The sequence below is a fragment of the Thamnophis elegans genome, chromosome 14 (genome assembly GCF_009769535.1).
Source record: "Thamnophis elegans isolate rThaEle1 chromosome 14, rThaEle1.pri, whole genome shotgun sequence".
NCBI lineage: Eukaryota > Metazoa > Chordata > Lepidosauria > Squamata > Colubridae > Thamnophis > Thamnophis elegans.
This window is the reverse complement of record NC_045554.1, coordinates 27,519,421-27,545,164: the sequence shown is the minus strand read 5'-3', so window position 1 is coordinate 27,545,164 and position 25,744 is coordinate 27,519,421. Positions and strand designations below refer to the sequence as shown.

Genomic DNA, 25,744 nt, shown 5'->3' with positions numbered 1-25,744 from the left:
CCTGTGTGCTGCTGCTTGATTTTGAATGAAGTCTGGTTGGTTTCTATGATTTGAAATGGAATGAGAATTTTCGTTGCTTATTCATGTGTTGCTTGATTTCAGGAAATTAATTAGAATAGTCTTTTTTAAAATATAAGACCTGTGTGAAAAACTCTTGGGAGATACTATGCTAAAAAAAACGAATGAGGCATGTTTTTAAAGGAAGAGACATGAAAGCTACTGGGAGGAGCAGAAAGTATTATATTGCAGAGTTGCGTGGGGAGTTATGCTAATAGGAATATGCAAAAAAAAAGTGCCTGGTGCAAAGTTGAAGTGAAATGATTGCAGCAGAAGTGAAACACATGATGTGTACAAAGAGAAAAAGATAATTGCAAAGAAGGTATATCGAAGAAGCAGGTAAGATTAAAAGAAATGCCGGGTGATTTTGATGGAAATAAAAATTTGTTCGGGCATTAGCTGAGGAGTGCTAAATAAAAGAGGCTGATTAAATGAAGTAATACAGATGTAAGAGAATGCTAAAAAATTTTTAGAAAAATGTGGGAATAATAGTATTATGTCAAACAGTGGAAACAAATGCTATTAATGCTAGTGTTTAAGAGAAAAGTTATGAAAAAATATGCAGTGAGAATGTTGGAAGTTGTAAGGTACAGGTATAGATAATAAAAACTGAAGAAAGTTAAAATAAAGGTATGGTTTGTTTACAAAGTACCAGTATGTAATGCAAGTTGCATAACCATAAGTCAAACTATGCCTCTATTTTATGTGTGTGAAGCTATACCTGATGACTGAAGAATGCCATTATTGTTCTTGTTGTACAAAAGAAATGATAACAAACCTGAAGTTATAGAATCCATTTGTCAAATGTATTAAGAAAACTGTTTGGCCAAATTTGGATTGGAAGGGCGTGAGAAGTAAAAACATTTGTCATGTACCTTTATGTTGTCAGATCAGATTGTTATCTTTTAGCAAGTCGGTGAGAAACAAGCTTACTGCAGATTTGATGACTTAGAGAAAGTGTATCATAAAGTAAACTGGCCTGAATTATGGAATCTTTTTGTGTGAATAAGGACTTGACGTTTGATTGTGACGGAAATAAACCATAGGAGGGACTAAATGGAAATGCCCCTAGTGTATGGTTCAACATGGAGCAAGCAAGTCAAGGATGTGGGATGTCACCTTGGTTGTTTAATTTACTATACTCATGCCAAAATGTCTGAGGAACACACATGTTTTGCAGAGGTGTGTTTGTTGGGACCTGAAAGTGTGTGTAGTTTCATCTGCAGATGGTACAGGTAGTCCTCGACTTACAACCAGAATTGAGCCCATAATCTTTGTTGCTAAGTGAGACATTTGTTAAGTGAGTTTTGCCCCTTTCTACGACTTTTCTTGCCACGATTGTTAAGTGAATCATTGCAGTTGTTAAGTTATTAACACGGTTGTTAAGTGAATCTGGCTTCCCCAGTTGACTTTGTTTGTCAGGAGGTCGTGAAATCATATGACCCCAGGGACACTGCAACCGTCATAAATGTGAGTCAGTTGCCAAGCGTCTGAATTTCTATTGCACAACCACGAGGATGCTGCAAGAGTTGTCAGTGTGAAAAACGATCTTAAGTCCCTTTTTTCAGTTCTGTCGTAACTTTGAACTCTCACTAAATGAACTGTTCTAAGTTGGGGACTACATGTGTCTGTTTAGCAACCACCTGAGGTTACATTAGCACTGAAAAAAAACGATGTAGGATTGAGCCTCACGCTTAACAACTGTCGCAGTATTCCCATTGTCTCATGATCAGAATTTGGGCACTTGGCAAATGGCAGATATTTACAATGGTTGCAGGGTCCCAGGATGGCTTTTTTTCAACCTTCCCACCTGGCTTCTGACACGAAGACCCTTCTCGTGGGTCTCACATGATGTACCGTATATTTCAGGCTATATAAACACACCAGAGTATAAGATGTACCATGATTTTGAAGAGGTAAATAAATAAATAAAAGGTTTTGCATTCTGCAGGCCTCCCAAACCCTCTGCACGCCTTGTTTTTTTTGTTTTTTTTTTAAAAGGGGGGGGCATGCAGAGGTTTGGGAGGCTCTTGGAGTGCTCCTGGGGCCCAAAAATGAACAAAAATGGCCCGTTTTTTGAAAAACAAAATGGACATGTAGAGGGTTTGGGAGGCTTGTAGAGTGCTCCTGGGGGCTGGGGGAGGCAAAAATGAGCAAAAAATGGCCCCCTCCAGCCCCCAGGAGCACTTTACAAGCCTCCCAAACCCTCTGCAAGTCCATTTTTGCAAAGGGAGTGGGGTTTCGGGAGGCAAAAAATGCCGTATTCAGTGTATAAGACGATTTTCACCCACTTTTTTGTGGGAAAAAGGTGCATCTTATATTCTGAAAAATACAGTACCTCTTTAGGGGATGGGACCCACAACATTCCTTGCCTCCCCACTCTAGTGGCTCAAGTGGATGTGGAGGTCTTAAAATCTGCCTTTTTAAAAATTTCTGCTCTTTTTGTTAGATAGTAGGCTGGACTGCAGAGTTGCATCTTGGCTATTGTTGACCGTTTTCATTTCCTCCTCTAACCTGTCCTTGTTAGTGAGCCTATTTTTGACCTTACCTTTGGCCCATCCTGCTAAGTTGCGTATTTCCCTGGCAAGATTTATGTGGCCACTGGGTAAATAGCTTTGAGCTAGTTTCTGATTCACCTGCCCAAAGTAAATACATTATAAATAGGCAAAGCTCTTTTCAGATTAGAATATCCTGATCTGATTCCTGTAGTGCTTCTCACTCCGTTCATGTGGAAAAGCACATTGCAGTGGGTTCATTGCAGGTAACACTCAAGTTACGGGCATTTGTTTGGTAACTGTTTGAAGTTACAATGGCACTTAAAAAAAAGTAGTAGTCCCTGTGACTAGTCCTTGCACTTATGACTATTGTGACATCCTCATGGTCATGTGATCACAATTCAGGTGGTTGGCCACCAGGCTGTTATCTATAACGGTTGTAGCGCCCTGGGTTGTGTGATCACCGTTTGCAACCTTCTCCAGCTGGCTTCCAACAAGCAAAACCAACGGGGAAAGTTGGAAGCTTAATGACTGCATGAGTCATTTAACAACTGCAGTGATTCACTTAATCATGTCCAAAAAAGGTCGTACTATGAAGCAACTGACTTAACAACCACCTTGCTTAGCTTAGCAATGCAAATTCCGGTCCCAATTATGGTTGTGAGTCGAGGACTACCCCGTACATCTGTTAGCAAGATGTCTTCCTTTGATAACGTTGCAAGCACAACGGATTTGTGTTGCTGGAAGTACTTCTTTCCCAGTATTAAAGAATGCAAGGATCTCTTATGTTTGCGTTGTTTTGTTCACTACAGTTCCACTTTGCATTTCTGCCAGTTCCCTTGTAATGTTCAGAAGTTTAAAATTATGGCTTAATGGACATGATGGAAGACTACACTGTTCTAATTTATTTAGTGCCTTCAAGTCTGTAGAGGTTCTCAGCCATTCAGGTCCTGGTTGTCCCAAAGGTGCTTTTTCAGGAGGCAACTGGACTTTCTTGTTTTTTCTTTGGAAGACCTTTCGCTTCTCACCCAAGAAGCTTCTTCAGCTCTGACAGGAAGGTGGGGAATGGAAGGATTTTTATTCCTTGCAGTTAGGTGGTCATTTGCCTCCTTTTAGAGGGTCCTTGAAGCACTTGGAGGTTTATCTCTGTCCTCAGGGTCACCTGAGTGGTGCAAATGGTTCCTGTAATCTGCAGTTTTTTTCCTCTGGAAATCCATTCTTACTCCCACACCACTCGAAGGGTGCTCATCCCAAATTGTATGGCTACAGGTTTGTAGATATTCTCAGCCATCCAGCTCACAGTTGTCCCAAAAGTGCTTTTTTTCTCAGGAGGTAACTGGACTTTCTTCTTTTCCCTTTTGAAGACCTTTCGCTTCTCATCCCAGAAGCTTCTTCAGCTCTGCCCGAATAGTGGGGAATGAAAGGATTTATATTCTTGTTGACAGCTCATAATCTGCATCCTTTTAGAGGGTCATTGAAGCCCTTGGAGGTCGAGCTCTCTCCTCAGGGTCACCAGAGTGGTCCTCCTGGTTCCTGTAGTCTGAAAGTTTAGTGACTTCAAGTTAGCGTTGACTCCTGTCAGCCAGACTAGTCCATGCAGTTTTCTTGGCAAGATTTTGGAACTGGTTTGCTATTGCCTCCTTCCTAGGGTCGACAGAGAGTGACAGGCCCAAGGTCACCAAGCTAACTTTGTGCAATAAGGCAGGACTAGAACTCATGGTCTCCGACTTTTTTAGCCTGGGGCTTTTTTCCACTTTGCCAAACTGACCCGGTTTGGCCTTGCAGTTTGCCTGCAACCAGTGGAATGATTGTGGATTTTTTTTTAAAGTGCGAGGCAGCCACAATCTGTTTTTACTGTCATTATTCCCAGGGCCCTTCCACAGCTTGTCATGGCATTTTAACCGGAGCACCTAAAACAGCATTGCAAGCCAGATACGTCAATATATTCACCAATATTTAACTGACCTAATGTTTATTTTTACAGGTTGCATCTGAAAAAAATATGAACGGGTGACCCTTACCCTTAAATTTTGGCTTCGTTTCCACTCAGTCTTGTCTGAAATGGAGTACGGGGACGATCTGTTGAATCCCGAGTGACCGGATCCCATCATGAAAAATGGAGAAAAAACGGAGAAAGAAATGAGCCTGTGGATTAGGCTTCGTCCGGAAAGACTATGCAGACGAGACTTTTGCTTGGCTCGGACAAAACTTTTAACGCCGTCAACTTAAAGAGCTCTTAAAAGAGCAGCTTTCCCTGAAATCAAGAGACTGGGGGTGGGGGTGGGGGTGAGAGAAAGAACTGATTAATGGAGGATCACTGGGTGAATTGAATCCATGGAAATCTGGAAATGAAACCTCCTCCTTGCCTGACCATGCAGCTTGCAAACACCTGGTTGTTTCTAACGGCAATCTTGCTCTGCGGCAAACAGCACTTGGGCACCAGGCTGGGGAATTCCTCTCACGAAAGTCACTTATGTCTCGACTGCTCTCATCTGACCCTGAAGGTGGAATTCTCCTCAACTGTTGTGGAACACGGTAATGAGTTCTTTGCAGCAAGATTTAATGCACCCTTTGGGGAATGCAAAAATGTTGTTGTTGTTAGTTGCAAAGTTCTGTCCGACCCATCGTGACCCCATGGACAACGTTCCTCCAGGCCCTCCTGTCCTCTACCATCCTCTGGAGTCCATTTAAGCTCATGCCAACTGCTTCGGTGACTCCATCCAGCCACCTCCTTCTCTGCCATCCCCTTCTTCTTTTGCCCTCCATCATTCCCAGCATGAGGCTCTTCTCCAGGGAGTCCTTCCTTCTCATTAGGTGGCCAAAGACTTTGAGTTTCCTCTTCAGGATCTGACCTTCTAAAGAGCAGTCGAGGTTGATCTCCTCTAGGACTGACCGGTTGGATGGCCTTGCAGTCCAAGGGACTCGCAGGAGTCTTCTCCAGCACCAGAGTTCAAAGGCCTCCATTCTTTGGTGATCAGCTTTTCTTATAGTCCAACTTTCACAGCCATCCTTTGCAACTGGAAAAACAAAAGTGACTATGCGCACTTTTGATGGCAGGGTGATGTCTCTGCTTCTTAGTATGCTGTCTAGATTTGCCATAGCTTTCCTCCTGAGGAGCAAGCGTATTTTAATTTCTTGGCTGCAAAAATAAATAAATAAAAATGTTTGGCGCTCTCTTATAAAATGAAACTACAGAGAGTTCTTGAATTAAAACCATTTACAAGTGGAGAACTACCATTTACAGGTAGTTCTTGACTTACAACGGTTCGTTTAGTGACAGTTCAAAGTTACAAAAAAAAGTGACTTAATGACTGTTTCACACACTTAGTAGCATCCTCAAGGTCATGTGATCAAAATCCAGACACTTGGCAACTGGCATGTATTTATGACAGTTGCAGCATCCCGGGGTCACATTATCCCCTTTTGCAACCTTCTGACAAGCAGACCCCATGGGGAAGCCAGATTCACTTAACGACCGTGCTACTAACTCCACAGCTGCAGTGATTCACTTAATAACTGCGGCAGGAGAGGTCGTAAAATGAAACTAAATAAATGTCTTGCTGAGCAACGTAAATTTTGGATCGTAAGTTGAGGACTCCCTTTAAAGGAAAGGTCTGCTGAAAAGCACTGGACTGGCTTGTGGAGAAGAAGGCAGTTGTGTAGAGCAACTTTATCATGGCATCGAAGGGCTGATTAAACTTATTTGCAGTATATTTTTATGACTGGGAAAGACACTTGTAAGATTGTTGTCCTCAGAAGGCCAAAATAATACAACTGGCCTTGGGAGACTGTGACCTTGGCTAAGTCTAGCTCATTATTAACTACGTTGTCACAGGTGGCAAAGTGCGTGTTGTATACGATGTATGAAAACTCTTTTGTCTAAGCCAGAGATGAGTCATGGGCTACAGTATTTATTTTTCCGGCTTTCTAATCCTGGGGAATATTGAATCCCTGCTGAGAAAGGCCTGAGCCTCTGCCATAAAATGTTAGATGTTACCGATACGTTGGGAGGTTTGCTGTGTCAAGACTCATCAGTCTCTGTGTGTGTAAACAGCAAACATATCAAGGTGTCCTGCAAATGTTGGAAATGTAACCCCAAAAATGGGCACATATTATCATATGCGGTGAACTTGTGTTAAATAAAAAAAGGGGGGGGGGGCAAAAATACATAAGTGGCTAGAAAAGATGATAGGACAATATGCAGATTTTAAACTGTTTTTATTGGGAGGTGTCTTATAAGAATTACATAGATTAATACAGGGATTCCTCGACTTGCGACTTCATTCGAGCCCAAAATTTCTGCTGCTGAGAAAGTTGTCCAGTGAATTTTGCCCCATTTTACGACCTTTCTTGTCATGTTTGTTAAGTGAATCACGGCAATTAAATCAGTAAAACGTTTGTTAAGTGAATCTGCTTGTGAGAAGGTTGCAAAAGGGATCGCGTGACCCCGGGACACTGCAACCATCATAAATACGATTCAGTTGTCAAGCGTCTGAATTTTAATCACGTGACCATGGGGATGCTGCAATGGTCATAAGAGTGGAAAAAAGGTCAAAGGTCACTTTTTCCAGTGAGGGAACTGAATGGTCATTTAAGCGAACTGTAATCTGGAAGAATTAATGGGAGAGTCAGTTTGGTACAGTGGTTAAGGCATCAGGCTAGAAATATGGAAACAATTGAGTTCTAGTCCTACATTACAAAGCAACAAAGATGATTAGGGGACCGGAGGCTAACATATATGAAGAACGGTTGCAGAAATTGGGCATGTCTAGTTTAATGAAAAGAAGGACCAGGGGAGACATGATAGCAGTGTTCCAATATCTTAGGGGTTGCCACAAAGAAGAGGGAGTCAAGCTATTCTGCAAAGCATCTGAGGGCAGAACAAGAAGCAATGGGTGGAAACTAATCAAGAAGAGAAGCAACCTAGAACTAAGGAGAAATTTCCTGATAATAAGAACAATTAATCAGTGGAACAGCTTGCCTCCAGAGATTGTGAATGCCCCAACACTGGAAGGCTTTAAGAAGATGTTGGATAGGCATTTGTCTGAAATGGTATAGGGTTTCCTGCCTAGGCAGGGGTTTGGACTAGAAGACCTCCAAGGTCCCTTCCAACTCTGCTATTGTATTGTATTGTTAAATACAAAGGTGCTGGGTAACCTTGGGCCGGCCACTCTCTCTTGGCCCTTAAAAGCAAGCAGTGGCAAATATCCTGTGAAATCAGCTGGGGTGGTGGAGCAGATGTTCTGGAGCATGGTGGGGTGGGGAGGGGAGGGCAGGCTGTCTGGAGTGTAGGCAGAGATAGAAATGGTAGGCATGACTTTCTGACTTCCCACTGGTTTCCCCATTGATTTTGCTTGTGGGATCTGGCAAGGAATGCCAGAAATTGGGATCACATGATCGCATCTCACATCCAAGCACTGAGCGTCACAGATCTTGATCAGGTGACTCCGGGGATGCTACAGGGGTCACATCTTCACAGATTGCTCGTTAGGAGCTGAGCCCTCATTTAGTGCCATTGCAACTTGGAACAATCGCTGAATGAGTGGTCATAATTTGAGGACAACTGGAGTTCATACATCTGAAAGAAATTTTTGATACTTTGTGTATGCAACCTGACCTAATGAAAATCAAGGAGCACGTGGGTGCCGCCCAATTCCTTTCTCTAATGGAATATGGGGATGATCTTGGGCAAAGGAGGGGAAGAGATGCTGCCTAGGAAGCAATCAGAGAAGAAAGGCAGGAGCCCTAATGGTTTAATGGTCAGAGGAAGAAACTTAGCAGAGACCCTCCCTGATGGACCAAGCAGTTGATTGTGGTGGCTTGTGACTTCAGTCTTGCAAGAGTCTGTTTTTATTTTATTGTTCCTGTTCCCTCTTCTCTTCCCCTTCCCCTCCCCCTTCCCTCTTCCCTTCCTTTCCCTTCCCTATAATCAATAATCCCTATCCTATCCTATCCTATCCTATCCTATCCTATCCCCTCTCAACCCAACCCATCCCTATTGTTATTGTTATTGCTATTCCTATTCCTATTCCTATTCTATTCCTATCCTATCCTATCTTATCCTATCCTATCCTATGGCTTTGTTATTTTTACAAATAACTCCAAGAGCCGAAGTGGCGCAGTGGTTAGAGTGCAGTACTACAGGGCACTTCAGCTGACTGCTAAGTGCAGTTCAGCGGTTCAAATCTCACCGGCTCAAGGTTGACTCAGCCTTCCATCCTTCCGAGGTGGGTGAAATGAGGACCCAGACTGTAGGGGCAATATGCTGACTCTGTAAACCGCTTAGAGAGGGCTGAAAGGCCTAAGAAGCGGTATATAAGTCTAACTGCTATTGCTATTGCTAGTAGTGAACATATTCAACACACCTTCCCTGCAACAACCCTGTGAGATTGGTTGGGCTGAGAGAGAGGCACTGTTACTATAGTCTTACAATAAAAGAGCTAAAGTAGCTCATCCAGTCCTGTCTTCTGCCTGCCTTATCAAGGAGGGCTGACACTTGTTTTCAAGAACAATTTCCCTCCGTGTCTCCTTAGATGAATTGATTTAGTGGCCCTTCCTGAACTTGTTCCAGTAAAAGATGTTGGACACCTGTATAACTGTATGGTTTCCTTTTGCTTTTTTCTAATGTGTATTTTTCTAATGGGGTCCCTTTCCAGAATATATCGTGGCGTTCAACGGCTACTTTTCGGCCCAAGCGAGAAGCAAATTTATCTCACGAGCGCTGAAGAGCAGTGAGATAGAAAATTGGAGGATTGTACCCCGCAACAACCCAGCCAGCGATTACCCCAGTGACTTCGAAGTGATCCAGATCGACGAACATCAGAAAGTTGGAGTGCAGACGCTGGAAGACCATCCCAATATCAAACGGGTCACGCCACAAAGAAAAGTCTTTCGCTCGCTGAAGTACACCGAGAGTAAGCCCACTCGCCATGTCTGTGAATTGTTCCCAGGAAGGATTGGCCAGTCGTCATGCCCTTAACTGTATCTTTCTCTGGAATTTTGCTGTTTCCCGATCAAGTTTGGTTTTTAAAAACCAAATTTTAAAAAATGAATTTCATTTTTTGTAAAAAATGATATTCAGTCCAGGGAAAAGCAAGGTTTTACATTTAGGCAAGAAAAGCCAAAGGCCCAGGTATAGAATAAGTGGTACCTGGCTCAACGGTAGTAACTGCGGGAAGGATTTTGGAGTCCTACTGGACGATCACATGAATATGAGCCAGCTGTGTGCTGCAGCTGCCAATAAATCCAGTGCAGTCCTAGGCTGCATTAGCAGAGGGATAGAATCAAGATCATGTCAAATGTTGATGCCACTTTATAATGTCTTGGTAGAACCACACTTGCATTCCAATTTGAGCCGCCACGATATAAAAAAGATGTTGAGGCTCTAGAAAGAGTGCAGAGAAGAGCAACAAAGATGATGAGGGGATTGGAGAATAAAATATATATGGTTGCAAGAACTGGGTATGTCTAGTTTGATCAAAAGAAGGACCAGGAGTGAGATAATAGCAGTGTTCCAATATCTCAGGGGTTGCCACAAAGAAGAGGGAGTCAAGCTATTCTCCAAACAATGGGTGGAAACTAATCAAGGAAAGAAGCAACCTAGAACTAGAGAGAAATTTCCTGACAGAACAATTAATCAGTGGAACAGCTTGCCTCCAAAAGTTGTAAATGTTCCAACATTGGAGATTTTTTAAGAAGAGATTAGGCAGCCATTTGTCCAGAATGGTATAAGGCAGTGGTTCCCAACCTTTCTTGGGCCATGCCCTACCTAAGAATCTTTAAAATCCTGATCCCCCCCTCCCCCAGCAACATATAATTCTTACTTTACTCAAAAAATGAACTCTACTCACATGGAGGAAGTCTAAAAGACCATTAACTTGGTTTAAAAGAGGTTCAAATTGCTCCCATTAAAAATCAGATTTTCCTCTTGTGGTGCCTGGGCTTCACGTTGGGAACCACTGGTATAAGGTCGTCTGCTTGAGTAAGGGGTTGGACTAGAAGACCTCCAAGGTCCCTTCCAACTTTGTTAATCTGTTAATTTAGTTTGGGTTTTTCAGTCTTGTCCATTGTGTCTGAGCTATTTCACCAGGAACTTGCTTCATAATCCAAAATTAAGCTATTAATTGATGTGGGTTTAGAAACTGTGTCCCTTCTGTGTGGAGCCTTCCTGAAAATCCATCATTGAAGGAGGGTTTGAGGATGTTTCCAAATGTTTCACACTCTGCCCAAACCCCTGAACTGGTATTGTGATTTCTTGGAAAAGGGATTAGTTAACTGAGGTGGGGGGGAATATAACCTGTGGGAGAGAGAGAACGAGATTTCACTCCAGTTAGGAAATTGTTTTGGAAGTTGTTGGCAGTGGGAATGCTGAAGCCAAAAGGGATAGTTTGTAGGACGATTGCTACGCCCCCTGAATTCCATTAAACCTAACCTGAATGCAAACTTTATGGCTTCGTATAGGGTTGGTCATCTTTCCTAGCACTGGATACCTTCATCTTATGCTGCATGATGCTGGGTGTGCCAATGTGTAAAGTAAAACTATTTAAAGAGTTGCTCAATAGTGAGATGGATGGCATATAAATTTAATAAATAAAAAAAGATACATTTTAAAATCTTTTTGTGAAATTCCAGCCCTTTGGGGATTTTTTAATCAATGTTTTATATTTTTTATACTGCACATCAGTTGATGCCTTAAGGCTTCAATTGTCTTCTTTCCTCATCCAAAGGTGCTTAAAAATCCAGAGGAAAGGGAAGAAATTTAATTTTAATTTTAATTTTATTTTTATTTCATTTATTTCACTATTTTATTTTATTTTTATTTTATTACCATATTTTTTATTTTATTTCATTATTTTTTATTCTATTTTTTATTTTATTTTATTGCATTATTTATTTCACCATTTCACTTTGATTTATTTTTATTTTATTACCGTATTTTATTTATTTTATTTTTTATTTTATTTGTTTTGTTTTATTTTATTTTATTATTTATTATTTATTTTATTTTTATTTCATTATTTATTTTACTATTTCACATTACTTTATTTTTATTTTATTACCGTCTTTTATTTATCTATTTATTTTATTTCATTTCATTATTTTATTTATTTTATTTACTTTATTTACTTTATTTTATTTACTTTATTTTATTTACTTTATTTTATTTACTTTATTTTATTTACTTTATTTTATTTACTTTATTTTATTTACTTTATTTTATTTACTTTATTTTATTTACTTTATTTTATTTACTTTATTTACTTTATTATTTATTTATTTTATTTATTTTATTATTTATTTATTTTATTTATTTTATTTATTTTATTTGAGCCGAGGTGGCGCAGTGGTTAAATGCAGCACTGCAGGCTACTTCAGCTGACTGCTAGATCAGCAGCTCAGCGGTTCAAATCTCACCGGCTCAGGGTTGACTCAGCCTTCCATCCTTCCGAGGTGGGTAAAATGAGGACCCAGATTGTTGTTGGGGGCAATATGCTGACTCTGTAAACCGCTTAGAGAGGGCTGAAAGCCCTATGAAGCGGTATATAAGCCTAACTGCTATTGCTATTGCTATTATTTATTTATTTATTTTATTACTTTATTATTTTTATTTTTTGTAGTTTGTCCCAGTTGGAAGATTCTGGCTAGCTTACAACATAAAACGATAACCCAAACCCACTGTTAACAATCTATCTGTGATGTTCTCTTGCTCCCATGACAGGGGATGGAGAAAACCCCAGTTGTCAGCATTGTTTTGGTTTCTGTGTGCTATTTCCCCACACACGGCCACATCCTTGGTGACAATGGGAATATGTACCATCAGCAGCTCTTATCCAGTGTTGGGATTGTCCCATCCCCTTTGATCTACATACCCAGTAGGAAAAAATGTGGGCCATTCTTTGCTTTCTTTCTTTCCCAGAATATCCCGACAAGTCACTCCACATTTGCTGAAAAAGTTGCCAGTTCTTTTCTGTATTAATTACAGAGTCCACAAAGTCTTTCTTTTACTGCTCTTTCAGTTTGGCAGTCTTGCTTTGGCCTTATGAGAGATTGTGCCTTGTCTTTGGCCTTGTACTGAGCTTTGGAGCTATTGAGAACGTTATCAGGATGGAGAACCTGCCCTTTCAATCTTGGAAGGGTGGAGTCAGGACATGTCCAAGATAATCACAGACTGTTTTTTCACCAACTGCCAGGGCTGAAAATGCCACTACGGCAATTTAGAGATGATTAATAGATTATCACCAGAGATATACACTCTTTATGAATTTGTCTTACAGAAAGGGAGCATGGGGCTTCCCCTACAGGTAGACCTCAACGTACAACTGTAACTGGAAGCAGACTTTCAGACGCTAAGCAGTGTGGTTAACAACCGTGTTATTTGCTTCACCACCACAGCAAAAATAGTAGTAAATCAGGTCTGGTGGTGTGACGATTCATTTAATGACCAATAACAGGGCTGGAAGGGACCTTGAAAGTCTTCTAGTCCAATGCCCTGCTCAAGCAGGAGACCCTACATCATTTCAGACAAGTTGCTGTCCAGTCTCCTCTTAAAGACTTCCAGTGTTGGGGCATTCACAGCTTCTGGAGGCAAGTTATTCCACTGATTAATTGTTCTCACTGTCAGGAGATTTCTCCTTAATTCTAGGTTGCTTCCCTCCTGGATTAGTTTCCTTGTCATGCCTTTTCCAAAGCATCAGGAGGACCCCTCTTTCCAATCCCAAGCTCCAAATATTCTCCTTTATTAGCACATTGTCATCTATTATTGAAATCCAAGAAGTAAACCCACTTTCTTGTTGCACTCCCCCCCCCCCCCCGAAATGGAGCTCCTCCTGATAACTTACATCGCTCCTACCATGCTGGAATTCCAGAAAGTCTTAAAATTCTAGCCCAGTGATAGCTAACCTTTTTGTTGTTGCGTGCCAAAAGGGCTTGCAAGATAGGGCACCCGCGTGCCCGCACCGATAATACAATGCACATAGGACCCCATGTGCACAACCCCCCGCCCCACACGCATGTGTGCGTGACCACTCTGCTCTCCCCCATCCTCCTGCGAATGTGCCTGCCCCCCCCACCTATTTTTTGCTTCCAGGTCGGGGCAGGAGGCCTTCCAGGCCCAAAACGGGCACAGGGGTGCCCAAAATGCAATGCGAGTCCCCCCCCCCCCCGCATACGTCCCATCCCCTGCGCATGCACGGCAGAGACCCGAAGACCAGCTGGCTGGCAGGAGGCGCAGTGGAGCTGGGCTGTGGTAACAACTGGCATGCCCAGTGGGGGCTTGCAGGCGGTACGCTCCAGTACAGGCATACTGGTGCCTGCCTGGAGCACTGGGTACCGTTCCGTTCCGGTACTCCGGAGGGCCCACCCACCCGCCCTCGCTCCTTACAGGTATTTGAGCTCTTTGGTGCTTCCGTGCATGGAGTGCATGGCGCCTTCGTGACGCTCCGCCGGGTAGCTGGAGTGTTGCGGAGGCATCGCAAGAGGTAAGAATGCATGTGCACGCTGCGCGCGTTCATGTGGTGGATGCCGGGCCCGGTTGATCCGGAACCCATCACTAGCGTGCCCGCAGAGAGGGCTCTGTATGCCACTTGTGCCCCGTGTGCCATAGGTTCACCATCATGGCTCTAGCCATTCAAAGTTCAATACAGTCAGAGGAAGCCATGCAAATGTTTTAAATAACTAAATCAATAAACAAATGTAAGGGTAATTAGACATGGGAAACTAGGCGGGACACAAGTACCCGAATTGGTCAAGTTCTATGTCCCTGCTTCTCAAATCTGTAGCAGATTCAGCTGCTCCTTGCAACGAGACCAGATGGACGCAGAAGTGGCAGTCTTCCCGCCCGCTCCGAAGGGCCAGCTTGTCTCTGGGTTCCGGATTTTGGCACGCGACGGGCAGGCACTCCAGCAGGCGCTTGCTGAGAGCAATCCCTCGGCAGGTGGCTCAGACGCTTCAGGCAGACGTCCTCTGGCAAATGGGATTCACAGGTAGGCCTGTTAGTAGATGCCCTGCAGAATCTTCCTAGTGACAATTAGCCATTGCACACCGAACTCTTGGTTGGGAAGATCAAGAGTTTTCCTTTTTAGTAAAAAAATAAAATAAACTTAGACATCCTTTGCATTGGAAGATTTCTCATTGCAGGTTTGGTTTTTATTTTGTTTTATTCTATTCTATTCTATTTTTTATTTTATTTTATTTTTTTATTTTACCCTGGTTAGAAAGATTAGAATTTCCCTTTATATATATCTGTGTGTGTGTGTGTGTGTGTGTGTGTATGTATGTATGTATGTATGTATGTGTTTATGTGTTTATGTGTTTGTGTATGTATGTATGTATGTATGTCTTGCCGTATTTGAGTCTTTTCCCATGTAAGATTGACAGTATCTTGGGAAATCGGGAAAAGATTCGAATATGCCAAGACCTGCATACCTATACCCATGAAAATCTATGAAAACAAACAAACACGCACACACACAAACACAAACACTGTGTTTCCCTGAAAATAAGACAGTGTCTTATTTTCTTTTGACTTCCGAAATAAGTGCTTGGCCTTATTTTCGGGGAGGTCTTGTTATTTTTGAGGTGCAGGAGGCGTGGTCACCTCATGGCTGCTGCTGTGTTACAATATTTTCAGGGAGGGCTTATTTTAGTGCATGTGCTCAAAACCCCGATGGGGCTTATTATCTAGGGAGGTCTTATTTTCAGAAAAACAGGGTACACACACACACACACACACCTATCTATCATCTATCTATCTAAAACATCCTTCATATTAGAAGAATTTTCAGTGCAAGTTTATTTTATTTTATTTTTTATTTTATTAATTTTATTTCATTTTTTTTATTTATATTCATTTTATTTTATCAAAAGACACTTTATGTAACTTTCTTATGAAAGGGCGCAAGGGCTCAGCAGTTAAAGACGCTGACCTTGTCAGCTGACAGTCCGGTTCGAGACCCAAGTGCCACGCGATAAGGTGAGCTCCCATTCCTTGCTCCCGCTCCTGCCACCTAACAGTTCGAAAGCATGCAACTTCAAGTGGATAAGTAGGTACCACTTTGGGGGGGGGGGAGATAACAGTATTCCAGGCCCCTTGGCATTTAGTCACGCTGGCCACATAACCACGGAAATGTCTTCGGACAATGCTGGCTCCCTCGGCATCTTCAGGCTGGGTTTTGGGCTTAAAGCGTGGTTGGAGCTGCAGTCTTTCTATAAATCTTGGTGGGGGTGTGTGGAGTGCTGGCTTTATTTCAGTAAGTGGAATGATTGGTTGTGTGGTTGTCTCATGATTGGTAGATTGGTGCTGGCTGTGTGTCCGTTGTTTTGTGTTGTAACAACCTGGGTGGTGGGTGGGGCTCGTTTGTTGACTAGGGCTGGTTTCCAGATGTCTGGTAGGCGGGAGGTATTGTCATGTTTATTGGGGATATGAATGGTTTCTTAAAATACCATCAGAATCAGATCTCATGCGCTAACCTGTCATTGTGTCAACCTTCTTCTGTACAAATAGGAGACGGTGTAAGAGTGGCTGTCTTTGATACCGGACTCAGCGAGAAACATCCACATTTCAAAAATGTAAAAGAGAGGACAAACTGGACAAACGAGAGAACTTTGGATGATGGTAAAAAAAACAAAAACTGAAGCTTTCTTTTAACCAGTTGTCCCAAAGGTGCTTTTTTTCCCCAGGAGGCAACTTTATTATTTTTCTTTGTTTTTCTTTGAACATTTTTTGCTTCTCATCCAAGAAGCTTCTTCAGCTCTGACAGGATGGTGGGGAATGGAAGGATTTATTCTCCTTGCAGACAGCTGGTCATTTGCATCCTTTTAGAAGGTCGTTGAGGCCACTTGGAAGTTCATTTGTGTCCTCAGGGTCACCTGAGTGGTGCAAATGGTTCCTGTAGTTTGCATTTTTTTTCCCTCTGGAAATCCATTCTTATTCCCACGCCATTCCAAGGGTCTTCATCCCAAATTCTATAGCTAAAAGTCTGTAAATATTCTCAGCCATCCAGGTTGTGATTGTCCCAAAGGGGCTTTTTTTCTCAGGAGGCAACTGGACTTCCTTGTTTTTTTCCCTTTTAAAGACCTTTTGCTTCTCATCCAAGAAGCTTCTTCAGCTCTGACCTGATAGTCGGGAATGGAAGGATTTATATTCCTTGCAGACAGCTTGTAATCTGCATCCTTTTAGAGGGTCATTGATGCCCTTAGAAGTTTATCGATGTCCCCAGAGCTGAAGAAGCTTCTAGGTCTATTGGTCTGTTGCAATTCACTCTTGAAGGACTGTTTGCCAGGATTTTGCTGGATGGGAATGCTAGAAATTTACATTAGCCAAATAAAAAAAGTGGGGGACAACGACAAGGAGTCTGTTTTGCCATTTGCGAAGCCTACGTCAGAACATGTGATCACTTTCTCACAAGCAAAGTCAATGGGGAAGTCAGATTCACTTTACGGTCTTGTTCCTAATTTAACAACTGCACTTAACAACTGTGGCAAGGAAGGGTGTAAAGTGGGGGCAAAATTCCCTGAACAAAAATATTCGCTTAGCAACAGATAATTTGGGCTCAATGGTGGTTGTAACTGGTAACCGCCTGCATTTCCTTCTTTCTTCTCTTTTTCTCGCCAGAAAATTATCTCTTCCCTAGCCACAATTGACCAGACAGCAACACATCAAAGTACCTTACTATATCTTACTTAATTGCTTCTCGTCAACAGGCCTGGGCCACGGGACCTTTGTTGCAGGCGTGATCGCTAGCATGAGAGAGTGCCAAGGATTTGCCCCGGACTCCGAACTCCACATATTCAGGGTCTTCACTAACAATCAGGTAAAGAGAGGACCAATATATAGCACAGTGCTTAAGGAGATAGACTAAGACTGGGGAGGACCAATCCATCCCAAGTCATGGAAGCTATCATATTTTTCAGAGTATAAGACACACCTCCCCCCCCCCCCTAAAAGAGCATGGAAATGTTGGTGTGTCTTATACACCGAATACAGCCATTTTTAGCCTCCCGAAGGCCTTGCCCCCTCCGCATCCAATTTTTGCAAAAATGGCTATTTTTCACAAAAACGGAGGCTTTTTTGCTTTCCCTCAGCCCCCAGCAGGCTTCAGCAGGGCTGGGGCAAGGCAGAAAGGGGGGTGTTATTGTTGTTATGCTTAATATTAAGATCTGTTTCATGTTTTAAACAGGTTTCATATACATCTTGGTTTTTGGATGCTTTTAACTATGCTATCTTGAAGAAGATCGACGTGTTGAACCTTAGCATTGGAGGCCCAGATTTTATGGACCATCCGTTTGTAGACAAGGTTGGTATGGGATGGGATGGGAAAAGAGAATGATAACAATTAGACTGTTTCTCCTTTTGTCTCAGAAGATTTAGTTTAATAGAAACTTTGGTTTTACACAAAGTAATAACAACACGGGGAGATTGTATCCATACAGTCAAACCTAGATTGCTTTACAATATAACTTTCTCTGAATATCAAGCCTTAATGTAGCTAATCCCTGGGTTTCTAACATCTGAATATTTTCATTTCCAAGGTGTGGGAATTGACAGCCAATAATGTTATCATGGTCTCTGCAATTGGAAATGACGGTCCTTTGTATGGGTAGGTGGTTTATATATATATACACATATACATATATATTGAGTAGAAATGTATTATTTTAGAGTAAATTTACAAGAAGCACTTTTGCCATCTTTAACAAATAATGCTGATTTCCCCCAAATAACTTAATTTCTTTTCAATATAATCCTTCACCAAAACACATTGTGCTGCTTCCGACTAATGCCCCCAATCAATTCAGGACTCTGAGGCTGTGGCTTTTCTGAAGGATCCTTTGAGTTGAGTACATCATATCGGCACATTCAAATGTGAAACTAACTCTAAATATTTCCTGCAGTTTGTTATAATAAAAGAAATAGACACCCCCACCCCCCTAATAAGTGTCACAGGTCTCATTAGCCAACCAGATAGATGGCTGTCTGCTCAGCTACTCCCTCCGGCCGTTACGAGCTCTCATTGAGACGACCTTGATTCCCATGCGTCTTATCGCTGTTACGTCCGGCACATGGGAGGAAAATACCCCACATCCAGAGGAGGACTGCTGCCAGTTTGGACTGGTTTGTGCAAACCAGTAGTTCCAACCAGCGGCTGGCCCACCTGCCTTCCCTATATAATTGTCATGTGTTCGATGCCGCTTGAAGGCACACGAGTAAAGTGCACTTGCGCGCAATCACATTTACGGTTCTGGGTGAACCACTTATTACATTAAGTGATGCCAACTGCCCACCCCACATAGTCACACACACACACACCGGCATATGTATGGCAACCTAAAAACAAAGTAAAAAAATAATACGGTATCAGCTAAAGTCGTTTTGAGAGTGGCAGACATGCCATAGCACGTATGTGATAACTGGTTTCAGAAATTGTTTGTTAGGCAGAAGAGCACCTGAAATTCAATGCCATCTGTGCTGATATCTCACTGAAATCCCACTGCTTTCACTCCAGGTTAAAGAGGATCTTTGTTTAATCAGAGGCAAACCCAGTTGAGGCTGTGCCATGGTTGGTTTTAACCATCATTTGCTCAACAAGTCAGAATGGCCTAGTTTGCACTGTACCATATTTGCTGAGTTCACATGTCATGCTTAGACAAAAAGTTAGATCAAGTTAGGATTGTTATATGTCAGCCACTAAAATGTATAAATTTTCCTTGATTCCGACCATGGGGTTTTGTGAGGAATGGAAAATCAGCTCATACCACTTTATGTGTTCCATCTTTTTGGAGTACAGTGTAATTTTGTGAATAGTTTTGAAACTGAAGCCTTCCAGATCTCATATTACCTGTGATGGTGAACCTATGGCATGAATGCCCAAAGTGGCACACAAAGCCATGTCGCCTGGCACACGTGGCATCGCCTGTTCCTCTTCCGGTGCTGAGGCAGTGCCAGAAACTGGAAGAGCTGGTCTTCTGTTTCCCAGTGTGAGCATGGGCGCCGGCCACCTGATTGTCATGCGCGAATGCATGTGCCAGAAACCAGAAGTTCATTTTCTGGTCTGTGCATTGGGCAGCTCCTCTTCTGGGTTGCATCCCAGATGAGAGCACGTGCGCACTCCTTTTTCTGCACTCCGTGCCAAAAAGGTTCACCATCATTGTCATATACTGTACTGTATACCCATAACTGATAAGCATATGAATTTTGAGAAATTAATCCAGTTCATTTGAAGGCTGCCACTGAATATGACTGGGGAATGTTGAGATTCGTACTCATATTCTTACTCAGCTTTTTGCGTTCTTACATACTGCAAATCCAATTTTTCAACTATAACATGCTGGAGTTCCTTTGTTAGCTAATTCACTTACAATCCTAAGCCATAATGGGTTCATCCATCACAGTAAGCCAAACACAAGCCCACCATTCGTGATTTAACATAACGTATGATCAGGGGGACTTGGTTTAATTTACAGGATTATTTTTTTTAAACAAAATTAAGCATTTTCTTTTTTTAAAAAAAGTGAATAAACAAGCAAAAAGCAACAAAGAAAATATACTTGTTTCAGAAATAATAATGTCTATAAGGGGACAAAGGAATTGTACAGTGAGTCCTCTTTAACTCTGTAGGATTATTGTGAAGATGAAAAAAAGGGTTAGGGAGAAGGACAGAATTGTAGGTACTGCCTTCATCTCCTTAGAAACAGATGGGATACAAAAGTAATATGGACCATGGTGGCTCAGTGGTTAGAATGCAATACTGCAGGCTAATTCTGCTGACTGCCAGCTGCCAGCAGTTCGATTCTCATTAGCTCAGGGTTGACTCAGCCTTCCATCCTTCCGAGGTGGGTAAAATGAGAACCCAGATGGTTAGGGGCAAATAGGTTGACTCTGTAAACCGTTTAGAGAGGGCTGTAAAAGCACTCTGAAGCGGTATATAAGTCTGAGTGCTATTGCTGTTGTTAATAGATCAATAATAATTTTAAAATATACATTCTTTTTCAGCACACTCAACAATCCAGCGGACCAAATGGACGTGATAGGAGTTGGCGGCATTGATTTTGAAGATAATATCGCTCGGTTCTCCTCCAGGGGGATGACCACATGGGTGAGCCCCTTTGTAGAGGCATCATGCTCAGGGTGACACTAATGAACTCAAATGTTGAGCCTAGTGCATGGTCTTCCATTACTTTGCATGCCACATGGGAAGCGCAGTTTAATTTTGCCAGAAGTCGGTAGAAATCTCGTTGAATTGATGGACGTGCGAGCATGAAGCCTCTTGTTTGATGCATTTGACTTTCCTCCCTAGGAACTTCCTGGAGGCTATGGGAGAGTCAAGCCTGATATCGTGACTTATGGCTCTGGTGTGAGAGGGTCTGGCATGAAGGGGGGTTGCCGGTCACTCTCCGGGACAAGTGTGGCCTCCCCTGTTGTGGCAGGCGCCGTCACGCTTCTAGTAAGGTATGTGTGCCATCAAAATATATTTCCCAGGCTTTTCTGGTAAAGCTGCATCGTTCAAATCCCAGGGAAACCCAGGAGAAGTAAATGGGACACATCGTTCAGAGCATGTAACCAAAATCATACCCAAAAACGCTAATTTGACAATGTTGTAGAAGAAGAAGAAAAATAACGTCTCTTTGAATACAATGAATTACTTCTGGTTCATTTACAACTTTAGCCCCATCAGAGTCTAACATTTCCGATGTTTCTGGCTTTCAGCACAGTTCCGAAGCGCGAAATGGTGAACCCAGCTAGCATGAAGCAGGCCCTCATCGCCTCTGCACGCCGTCTTCCTGGAGTCAACATGTTTGAACAAGGGCATGGCAAACTTGATCTTCTCCGAGCCTATCACATTCTCAACAATTACAAGCCTCAGGCCAGGTGAGTTTCTTTCCATGCAAATGGCTCAAACCGGACCTTTCCTGTCGGAAAAATAAATAAGCGAGCTGCAAATCCTGTTTTTCTTTTTCTATATGTTTCAACTCTTAGATAGTTACAATGGACGGTTGGACCATGTTTTTTTGTGTGTGTGTGTTTGTGTGTGTGTTGATTAAGCAGGGAAATGTTTTAAGATTTTATGATACTGTCTTATGTATTGGTTATGGTTCTAGAAGGCAGCTAGTTGAGGAAGACTGGTTTCCAAGTGTTATATTTGTGGCCATGGCATAGTTCAATTTTTACGCCCCTTATCTATTGTTTGGCATCAGCTGCCCCAATATAGTTTTAAAAAAAACACAGGTCATTATTTCACTTTTAAAACTCAAAAGTCTCTTTTTTCTTGGAAATGAAAACATGACTAAACTCTTTATCTTAGGAGACTGTGTCACGTTGTTGTCAATCATCTGTCGAACCGTTGGTTGAGTTCTAAACATGGTTTAGATTCTAAGGCTTTCTAAAGGTAGAAAGGAGATAGATTGGAGATAAGGTAAAGGTAAAAGTTCCCCTTGCACATACGTGCTAGTTGTTCCCGATTCTAGGGGGCGGTGCTCATCTCAGTTTCAAAGCCAAAGAGCCAGAGCTGTCCGAAGATGTCTCCGTGGTCATGTGGCTGGCATGACTAAACACCAAAGGCACACAGAACGCTTCCCACCAAAAGTGGTTCCTATTTTTCTACTTGCATTTTTACATGCTTTCGAACTGCTAGGTTGGCAGAAGCTGGGACAAATAACGGGAGCTCACTCTGTTAGGCAGCGCTAGGGATTTGAACCGCCGAAGTGTCGACTTTTCTGATTGACAAGCTCAGCATCGTAGCCACCGAGCCACCCTGTTTTCTACATGTATTCAAATTCACCAAGAGCATAGTTTGCTTTATACAGACAGTTCTCGGCTTATGGCTGTAATTGAGGCCAAAATTTTTTGTTGCTAAGTGAGACAGTTGTTAAGCGAGTTTCACAAACCCCTTTTATGACCTCTTTACCATGATTGTTAAGCGACTCACTTGTAGACAATCCCCGACTTACGTCCATAATCAAACCCAAAATTTCTATTGCTAAATGAGATGTCTGTTAAGTGAGTTTTTTGCCCCATGTTATGACTTTTCTTGCCACATTTGTTAAGTGAATTACTGCAGTTGTTAAATTAGTAACATGGTTGTTAAGTGAATTGGTCTCTCCCATTGATTTTGATTGTCAACAGGGTTGCAAAAGGGGATCACTTGACCCCGGGATTCTGCAACCGTCATAAACATGAGTCAGTTGTCAAGCATCTGAATGTAAATCACGTGACTATGGGGATGCTGGAAAGGTTGTAAGTGTGAAAAACGGACAGAAGTCACTTTTTTCAGTGCCGTTGTAACTTTGGTCACTAAGTGAACTTTATAATTAGAAGACTACCCATATATTTTCAGTTTAACGCCTCATTGGACAGTGAAACATAAAGGTATTTTATGTATGTTTATTTCTTATCGTTCATTGTATTTTCCCTTCAGTTTGAGTCCCAGTTACGTTGACTTGACGGAATGCCCTTACATGTGGCCCTATTGCTCTCAGCCCATCTACTACGGAGGCATGCCCACCATTGTCAACGTCACCATCCTCAACGGAATGGGAGTCACTGGGAGAATCGTAGACAAGGTAAGAGTTGGCAGAACTTAGCCAGGCCGAATGACAACGACAACTACACCACCACCACCACCACCACCTCCTCCTCCTCCTCCCCCCCTCCTCCTCCTCCTCTTCCTCCCCCCACCTTCTCCCCCTCCCCCTCTCCTTCTCCTCTTCTCCCCTTCTTCTCCTCCTCCTCCTCCCCCTTCTTCTTCCCCCTTCTTCTTCCCCCCTTCCCCTCTCCTCCTTCCTCTCCTCCTCCTCTTCCTCCTCCTCCTCCCTCTCCTTCTTCTTCTCCTCCTTCTCCTCCTCCCCCTCCCCCACTCCTCCTTCTCCTCTTCCTCTCCCCTTCTTCTTCTCCCCCTCCCCTTCCCCTCTCATTCTTCTTCTCCTCCTCCTCCCTCTCCTCCTTCTTCTCCTCCTCCTTCTTCTCCTCCCCCTCCCCCTCTTCTTCTCCTCTTTCTCCTCCCCTTCTTCTTCTCCCCCTCCCCTTCCCCTCTCTTTCTCCTCCTTTCTCCTCCTCTACCTCCTCCTTCTTCTTCTCCTCCTCCCCCTCTCCTCCTTCTCCTCTTCCTCCTTCACTTCTTCTCCTCCTCCCCCCTTCTTCTTCTCCCACTCCCCTTCCCCTCTCCTCCTCCTCCTCCTCCTTCTCCTCCCCCTCCCGCAAATCTAAGTGTTCTTAAGCCAAACCAGTTTCTGCCATCGACTTTGCTTGTTGGAAGCCAACTGGGAAGGTCACAAGGGAGTGGGAATGGAATGGAATAGAATAAACAGAGTTGGATGGGACCTTGGAGGTCTTCTAGCCCAACCCCCTGCCTAGGCAGGAAACCCTACACCACTTCAGACAAATGGTTATCCAATCTCTTCTTAAAAACTTCCAGTGTTGGAGCATTTACAACTTCTGGAGGCAAGCTGTTCCACTGATTAATTGTTCTAACTGTCAGGAAATCTCTCCTCAGTTCTAAGTTGCTTCTCTCCTTGATTAGTTTCTGCCCACTGCTTCTTGTCCTGCCTTCAGGTGCTTTGGAGAATAGCTTAACTCTCTTTTTTGTGGTAATCACAATGAGTCTGGACATTGCAGACCTCGAAAAATACACACCAAGCCCCTGAATATTGACCATATGACTGTTGGGGAGCCGCAACGATTGTAAATCCGAGGATCAGTTGTAAGTTATTTTGTCAGGGCTGTTACAACTTTGGACGGTGACCTAACAAGCGGTTGTAAGTTGAGAACCACAGGGAGTCCTCAATTTATAGCAGTATAATTTATTGACTGTTCAAAGTTACAATGGCATTGAAGAACCTACGACTTTTTCACACTTATGACCATTATAGTCTCCCTAAAGTCACGTGATCAAAATTTGGACACTTGGCAACTGACTCCTATTTATGACAGTCACAGTGTCTGGGTGCTGCGTTGATCCCCTTTTGCAACTTTCCGACAAGCAAACTCAATGGGGAAGCCAGATTCACTGAACAAGTGTGCTACTGACTTAACAACTGCAGTGATTCACTTAACAACTGGGGGCAAAAAAGTTCATAAAATAGGGCAAAATTCACTTAATAGCAGAAATTTTGGACTCAATTGTGGTCGTATGTTGAGGACCACCTGTACCTGTGTCCATCTCTTTCCATTCTATATCAGAAGTCTGGATATAAATCAGGATTTCTTTGCCAGGTCATTCCTTTTAGAACCGTCTTTAGTGGAGCAGATGAATTCTGCAATGTCATTTGCTGTCGTTTTAATGCATTTAATGCATTGCAATTGGTTTGGGACAGAGAAACGCTATGTCCGGTTCAGATATAATTGTGCCATCACATTAGAAAATGCAGTGTTATTTATGCTCTTTGATCAAATCATCCAGGTTTCTCTTTGCCTCAGGCTTAATCTTAAAGTGGCACTTAGTGTGCTTGGAATGTTTAACCCTGGTTGTTATTATGGTGGTAACCCACCAAGGAGGGTTAAGCCTTGAGAATGTATTTCTACGATACCTAGAGTGCTATTCAGCAAACAAGCTTTAATCCGACGGTTTGATGAGGAAAGTACATTGCCTTGCAAACCCCAAAAATCAGAATGATAAATGCGAAGAGAGTGGATTCCTGCATTCACACAGAAAGAAAGGAAGGAAGAAAGAAGCTGCCTTCTAGCAAATAGGTCAAGCTTTTGCTGAAAAAGTCCATTTCTGAAGATAGTTTGGTTTCATCTATTTCAAAAAGGAGTTTAGACTGGTCAAGCAGGTCACACTGGTCTTTTCACAAGCTGGGCTGGCTTTTTGTCGTCCTGAGGAGGTGAAGTTGGAGTTGTAACTATGAAAGAAAAGAATTCCACTTTCAAAAGTCTTATCTGATGCCTACATCCTTTTTTTCAGTTACAGATTAAGTCATTCCTTAAACCAGATTGTCTAGATTTTAACAGAAACATTTGGAAAAATCTTTAACACGCTTGAGGTACTGTAATATTCCAAACAGCTACAGATAGTCTTCGGCTTACGTCCATTCATTCAGTGACCATTCAAAGTTTTGGCCAGACTGAAAAAAAATGGATACATGATCAATCCTAAAAGTTCTGGCCATTGCAGCACATCTGCTGTCAAGTAATTGTGATCTGGCACTTGTGTGCCCAGCTCACAATTGCAACATCATTCAGAACTGCAGTCACATGATCC

At 42.6% G+C, this 25,744-nt stretch overlaps 1 protein-coding gene across 2 annotated transcripts in view; it reads left to right on the top strand.

Moving 5' to 3' along the window:
• The window catches only part of MBTPS1 (membrane bound transcription factor peptidase, site 1), a 64,011-nt gene that overhangs the window by 4,222 nt on the left and 34,045 nt on the right, over positions 1-25,744 (top strand). The window contains exons 1-12 of one of the 2 annotated variants that reach the window (XM_032230711.1): positions 322-396; positions 4,537-5,087; positions 9,209-9,466; positions 14,330-14,533; positions 16,054-16,164; positions 17,253-17,362; positions 17,729-17,845; positions 18,081-18,148; positions 20,542-20,644; positions 20,846-20,997; positions 21,256-21,417; positions 22,964-23,108. In XM_032230711.1, coding sequence (XP_032086602.1) covers positions 4,901-5,087; positions 9,209-9,466; positions 14,330-14,533; positions 16,054-16,164; positions 17,253-17,362; positions 17,729-17,845; positions 18,081-18,148; positions 20,542-20,644; positions 20,846-20,997; positions 21,256-21,417; positions 22,964-23,108 — 1,617 coding nt within the window. In that variant the 5' untranslated portion in view covers positions 322-396; positions 4,537-4,900. Of the gene's footprint in view, positions 1-321; positions 397-4,536; positions 5,088-9,208; positions 9,467-14,329; positions 14,534-16,053; positions 16,165-17,252; positions 17,363-17,728; positions 17,846-18,080; positions 18,149-20,541; positions 20,645-20,845; positions 20,998-21,255; positions 21,418-22,963; positions 23,109-25,744 lie in introns of those variants that run through there. The other variant, XM_032230710.1, reaches the window with a different exon arrangement.